The sequence below is a fragment of the Nothoprocta perdicaria genome, unplaced genomic scaffold (genome assembly GCF_003342845.1).
Source record: "Nothoprocta perdicaria isolate Ctin4 unplaced genomic scaffold, notPer1 scaffold_45, whole genome shotgun sequence".
Taxonomy (NCBI): domain Eukaryota; kingdom Metazoa; phylum Chordata; class Aves; order Tinamiformes; family Tinamidae; genus Nothoprocta; species Nothoprocta perdicaria.
Genome location: NW_020455699.1, coordinates 1,972,650 through 1,978,987, shown reverse-complemented (window position 1 = coordinate 1,978,987; position 6,338 = coordinate 1,972,650). Strand labels below are relative to the sequence as shown.

The following is a 6,338-nucleotide window of genomic DNA, read 5'->3' as shown; positions in this document are numbered from 1 at the left end:
TTTTTTTTTTTTTTTTTTTTTTTTTTTGTGGGGCAGGCTTTGTCATGTGGAGGAAGATTTCTGCATAAGTGTTATTTTAGTTCAGGCAATAGATGTACTTGCCTAAATGTTTTTCTTTAACAATAACTTACTTCAGGGAGCTCTTTGGCTTGCACAGTGGAAATCAGCATGGAGTAGGATCGAACTATGACAACTTCCTGTAGATACTCCCAGTAAAATGGTATTCTGTATTATTTTCTAGAAATGTTATGCATAAGATGAACTGAATACTCTTTTTTTTYCCCCCATGTTTTAATTTTTTTCTTTGACACGCCTGTTTGTTCAGGCCAGTTTGGAGGACTATGAAGAAACAGTCAAGAAAGCGAAGGAGGCTTGGAAAGTCTGGGCTGATGTAAGTTAGTAGGCTTGACTTATCTTCTGAAATCTCTCCCCCTGGGGTAGGAGAGGGAGGGAGGGAAGGAGGGCATGTAGCTTCGTTCTGTAAGTGACAGTGAAGTATAAATCTGTAATGAGACCCTTACGAAGCAAATTCAGACATCTCATGCATGTTACCAGTAAGATATAAAGACAAGGACACTGACTTTTGGAAAATGTTTGTTTTTAAAAGCCTGGCAAGTTTACCTAGGTTTGGGACTGCCCTCTGGCTGTGTTTAACTTCGTGTTGCAACATGCTGCTACCATGAGAACACTTGCATCTCTGACTTGCTTCAGGTGGTAGCTTCTTGTGTGAAGGAAATTCTGTTGGGTGAAGGAAGTTCCGAGCTGGCTTTCAGCATTTTTTTTTTTTTTTTAATATTCCACTATTCAGTCCTGATGCTTCCCAGAACAGCCGTGCTATTCCAGAACCTTATCACTGCCTTGCTATAGCAAAGGCACATGATGACATTCTTGCAGCATTTTTACCTCATAAGCTGTGTTTACAAGTATCTGTGTACAGCTCTGTCCAGCTGACATCCATTCTTTTGCAGGCCACGCAAAGCWTGTCTTTATAGGTACCAGCCATCTTTAATACAGCCTGAAAGCCTGAATGGTGCTGGGCAGTCCGTGTGTACCTAGTGAAACGCTTTCTCTTGCTTGTCTGTAGAGAGTAAAGAGCACAAACTTCAGTGTTTCCTCAGCTCCCTCAGAATATGTACATGCTTTTTGTTAAAATATGTGAATATAATGTTGGTGAATCCATGCAGGCGGTTGGGTTTGGAAACAAATTGAAAGCACTTCAACAGATAAAAAAAAAACCCAGTGTATCTAATGTTTTAAATCCTGGTCTCAAAGCTGTTTGCTTTAATATATTCATTATGTTAATGAGTTAATGAGCTCATTAATAAGCTCATCTGAACATTTTTTTATGTGAGAAGATACACTTACGTGATTTATATATTCCTGTTTTTCCAGTGACTTGTTCATCACTGGTGTCTGTTCCTCAAAAGCTATTTTAGACACTTGGTTTATTATTGATTAGTATGTGTTGATTGTTATCTAACATACACTGATATCAAAAAATCTATTGGTATTGTATATGTAGTTAGTTATTCAGTGGTTGGGCCTTTGAGATTTAAAAAAAAAAGCTGTATTTCTCACTGTCTACTAAAAATGGAATGCAGCAGCTGCAACAGTGAGATACAGTGTGAAACCACAAGTGTGATTTAAAAGGTTAAAAAAGGAAGGCTTATGTTTCTTGAGGCCCAGTTTATTATTTTGGGCATAGTGAGCAGTGTAGCTGGACAGAAGTAGCAGAACTAGTATTCTGACCATTCCTGGAAACGTTCAGTGGAAGTGAGGTTTTGAATTGGCATAAATGTGTGTGCAACACTTTTTGTCTTGATTTGGCACAAAAGTGCTTCTCCCAAGTAGTTTACATGATAAAAATGAGCTAGTAACCAGGTCTGGGGAGATTAGAGTGAAAAGCACAGCAATCCCTGCAGCTCTCTCTGCAATGGTAGAAAATTAGTAGTATGTATGCAGCAGAAGTTATGCCTTGGTGATGTTTAATGTCAAATAGTTTCTTCTGCTTTCTTGTATTTTGCCTAGATTCCTGCACCTAAGCGTGGAGAAATAGTGCGACAGATTGGTGATGCCTTGAGACAAAAAATCAAAGTTCTAGGAAGTTTGGTAAGTTGTTACCAGAAGCAGTTTAACTTTTTGAAAAAAAAATTGTTGTGCTCTGTTTTCAATGGAATACTYTGCAATACTAATTACATAGTTCTTAAAGTGTTATATTTTGTTAGCTCTCCTGAAGAACTTAAAAAGAAAAAGAAACATGTAAGAGTGCTATTTGTCATCCTGCACTAAAATTCTTATTTGAAATCAGAGAAGAAAGAGTGATTAATTCTGAGCCTGTACTGTGGCTAGGAAGAAACTGTTGTCATGCTGTTTCCCCGCTTCTCTGATACTATTTGATACAAAAAAGAAGTCCTAAAAAAGAAAGCATCCTCTAATACAGAGCTGTTCTTGAACTGTTAAGTTCTTCAACAGTTAATACTGTTCTTGAATAACTCCCTGTGTAGTCAAGCCTGCATTGCTAACCTACAAAACTTTATTCTGGTATTTCCCTTGAAGTGAGATCCCTAGCTTAGTTTTGAGGGGGGAATTTAGAATGTGAAAGTACATTTGTGTTTGAAAACTGTCCGGGTTCCCTGACAAGTAAGGCCAAACAATTTTGCTGCACACTTGTCTGTCCAACCATACTRCGTGGTGTTGCTGAAGCATGTGTTCAGTTCTCCCAAACAGATAACGACCCTCTTCCATGGTGGCGGCAGAACTTCWGTGTAATAGTGTTTTAAGGTTTTCAGAAGGGGTGAATGTAATRATCTCTCCTGGCTTTTGGGTGTGAAAATCCTTCTGATGTAAAAGGGAAGTGTATGGCGACTCACCTTCTCATATGTCATTGAAAGTTTTCCTCTTGACCGTTACCACTGTAGACTGGTGAAAACAGTTGATCTTGTTGTTTATCCAGGTGCATTTTTAGCAGTCTTACAGATCTGGTGATTTGTTTCTTGGTAAATATGTTCTATGTGCCTCCTCTGCGGGTCAGACCTTGAGGCTCTCCCTTCTGTCTTCAGATGTCCACATGTTCTGGAGTCTGGAGCTCAGGTTTTCAACTTCTTGATTCCCCAGTTCCAATAAGAAATCTTGTATCATGTCCAAGCACTTTTCATATTGTTTCCAATTTTTGACAAGGGAGCAGAAGTCCAGGATAGAGATTGTATGTGAGCAATGTAGTCTGGCAGAGCTTTGGGACCACAGGCATTATGCAGATAATGAGAACTACATTTAGTCACCTCTGTTCCAGCTTTTGCTTGGAGAATTTTGCAGCAGGCCTTGAACTTAATTCCTCACTTGTCAGCTTGTTCAAAGAACCCATCTCAACCTTCCTCGCTTTTGGCATATCATGTATCAGTTTATGCTCATGGCTAATCAATGTGTCCGCTATGCGATGTCTAGCATACTTCAGCTGAAGACCATAGTTTTAGAAATAACTTGGGCTAAAAGCTTGGCCTAAGGATGATTGGTCTTTTTCAGCAGTCTCTGAATGTTAGATCTCTCAAACTCACTTTGAGATGTTGTAAAATCTGTATATTGCTTATGAAAAATTTAAATTTTGCTTTTTGCTTTGGCTGAGGAGATGAATCTTTCTCCTTCAATTTATTCTGTACTTGATCTAAAATAAATGAAAATGTCCCGAGGAAATCGAGTGTTACTTTTATCTATGAGCTTCATTACTTGTGGATGTAGTTTCAGTAGTTTATTTTTAATTTCCTCTGCTGAATCTCTCCTATTCTGTGGGAATAAGACTCTTATCTAACTGTTGTTGTTATGTTTCATTAATCTGATCAACTCTGAGATGCATCTCTCTAATGAACAAAATTGTATTATATCTTACTTGGCGTGCAGATATGCACACTTGACACAAATAGCAGACAAAATTTATTGGAAATGCATGTGAATTTTGAAAAAAAAAATATTTATGTACTTGTCTTTATATTTTCAGGTCTCTTTAGAAATGGGAAAGATTTTRGTTGAGGGTGTTGGTGAAGTGCAGGAGTATGTTGATGTCTGTGACTATGCTGTTGGTTTGTCCCGAATGATTGGTGGACCTATTTTACCTTCAGAAAGTAAGTATGTGTTACATTATTTTTTTTCTTATGATGAAGGGATGGAGATAAAATGTGCTGAATGTACTACTGAAAAATGCTTGTGCTGTGGAAAGCATGTTGTTTAGGAATAGATTTGCTGTTAGGGACCAGTATCACCTGACAATATCTGTGGGATCTATCARGAGAGTGTAGTTTTTATCTCTGCTTCTTCAAGCATTAGATTTTGTTTACTTTTTCTGTTAATAAAAGTGCTGGAGGAAAATATGTGAAAAGTTCAGCGGAGTGCTTAGAAAGAAGACAGCTTAGTATCAGTTATTGCCTAATAAATAATAGCCTTCCTGTTAATTGAATAATTCGAATAGGAAAGTGATTGCTGYCATGTGATTATGTTTTTTTTCTACAGTCTGGCTGATCTTACAGTAAGTTATGGAATGTGTTTTAACACAGCATGTCATTTATTCTGTATGGGATATTGGAATTTGCCTGAAAATTAAGATGAACCCCTTTTTTTAATGATAGAACCTGTTTCATAGAATGCTGAAACAACTTTCATTTGTACACACTGTGTGTGTGTTTCCATGGCCTGAGCATAGGCTTTGGAAAAGGGCTTATGCACCAAATCGCTCTCATATGCCAGAAGAGTATACATGCAGTCTTGCTAGAATTAAAACCAACATGGGTCCGCCTGTCATTATGTATTACTTGTGGCATACATCTTCCTACTTTTGGTTTTCTGGAGTAGATGTCTGCATTTTTTTCTAATACTTCATAAAAAACAACTACTAGAAAAGTATATTCTGGATGCAACCGAACTCTAGTCTGTTTTTGTCTGGAAAAATTATTTCTGTTTTTTATGTCTATTATTTCCTATTTTCAGAACGGGTTGTTAAGTTCTGGCCATTTAAAAAAAAAAAAAAAAAAAAAAAAAGTAAAAGGTCTGTAACGTCCTGTGGGAAGGTTGGAAGTTGAACCCTGTCTGTCTCAATGCGAAGTCCTTAAATAAAGACCAACAGTGAGTGATTAATGAGTGGTAGAGGCCAGTGAAACTGGCTGTGCTTATAAGGCCATGTTTTTTTTCTTTAAAGCATTTTTAAAAGCATTGCATTAGGTGGGTGCAAGTGGCTTATGTTGTGTCTTTGCCTCCAGGACCTGGCCATGCCCTTATAGAGCAGTGGAACCCTGTAGGGTTGGTAGGAATCATCACGGCCTTTAATTTCCCCGTAGCGGTTTATGGGTGGAACAGCGCAATTGCAATGGTCTGTGGAAATGCATGCCTCTGGTAAGATACTGACTTCCAGTATGCTAAAGTTACAGAGCTGTTATCTCAGGCATTTGATTATTGTCGGATACTTCATGTTTCTGCATATGCAATCCCATCTCATACAGGCCCCCTTTCTTTCTATTAATCTTTAGATTCACTTGTGATCAGAAAGCTTGCTTTTAGGTTGTGATAACCTGTTTTATGAGGGGGAGAGGTTCAGACCTGTCCAGGACTTGCTTACGTGGGCCGTTAGTAAAGAACTCGACTTGGGTCCTTGGAGCACTATTAATAAAAATAAATAAATTAATTAAATTAACWTTTTCAGAATCGATACAAATGAAATTTTACATTTAAAATGGATTTACTTTTCCTTATTTTTGTTGTTTAATCTGCATGCTTCATCAGGAGGAAAAAAACATATTTAAAATATTTCCTGTTCTTGGAGAATCTTTTTCATGCTTGGAAAATTAAAAGGAAAACAATTTCATTCATATCAATATTTTTCCATTTTAGGAAAGGTGCTCCGACAACTTCTCTCATTAGTGTAGCTGTTACAAAGTGAGTTGTGTTTTCATTTTCTTTCTGCTTTGCTTTTGAAGCAAGTTATCTTCTGGGTTCTCTGTCTGAGATAGCGTTTGTAGCGAGAGGAGTATTTGCTCTTGTTATGTAAACTGGGGCAGCATATGAAAATGTTCTTGGAACGAGTCATAGACCCCCTTTGAACTGGAAGGTAAATTGCTGATGAAATTCAGCTTGTCCCAGTGGCACACTCGTGTTTCAGATTCATCCCATCATTTGAAAGTTCCTAATCAACGTCAGTGCCTATTTTTAAGACAAATTCTCCTAGTTGGTTGTGCAGTTCTATTTCCTGAAAATGGTTGYGCACAATCTTTATTATCCACAACTAGCAACACCATGGCACGTTTTCTGAGCCTGGAACCTGGGCCACACTGTCTTTTCACAGTTTCCATTAGAAAGAGACA

The 6,338-nt window shown here is 37.8% G+C and overlaps 1 protein-coding gene across 1 annotated transcript in view; it reads left to right on the top strand.

Annotated features, from left to right (window-relative positions):
- ALDH7A1 (aldehyde dehydrogenase 7 family member A1) overlaps positions 1 to 6,338 on the top strand; it is a 17,619-nt gene that overhangs the window by 684 nt on the left and 10,597 nt on the right. Inside the window, exons 2-6 of the mRNA XM_026046556.1 lie at positions 326 to 391; positions 2,029 to 2,109; positions 3,989 to 4,112; positions 5,241 to 5,373; positions 5,869 to 5,913. Of these exons, the coding sequence (XP_025902341.1) occupies positions 326 to 391; positions 2,029 to 2,109; positions 3,989 to 4,112; positions 5,241 to 5,373; positions 5,869 to 5,913 (449 nt within the window). The remainder of the gene's footprint in view (positions 1 to 325; positions 392 to 2,028; positions 2,110 to 3,988; positions 4,113 to 5,240; positions 5,374 to 5,868; positions 5,914 to 6,338) is intronic.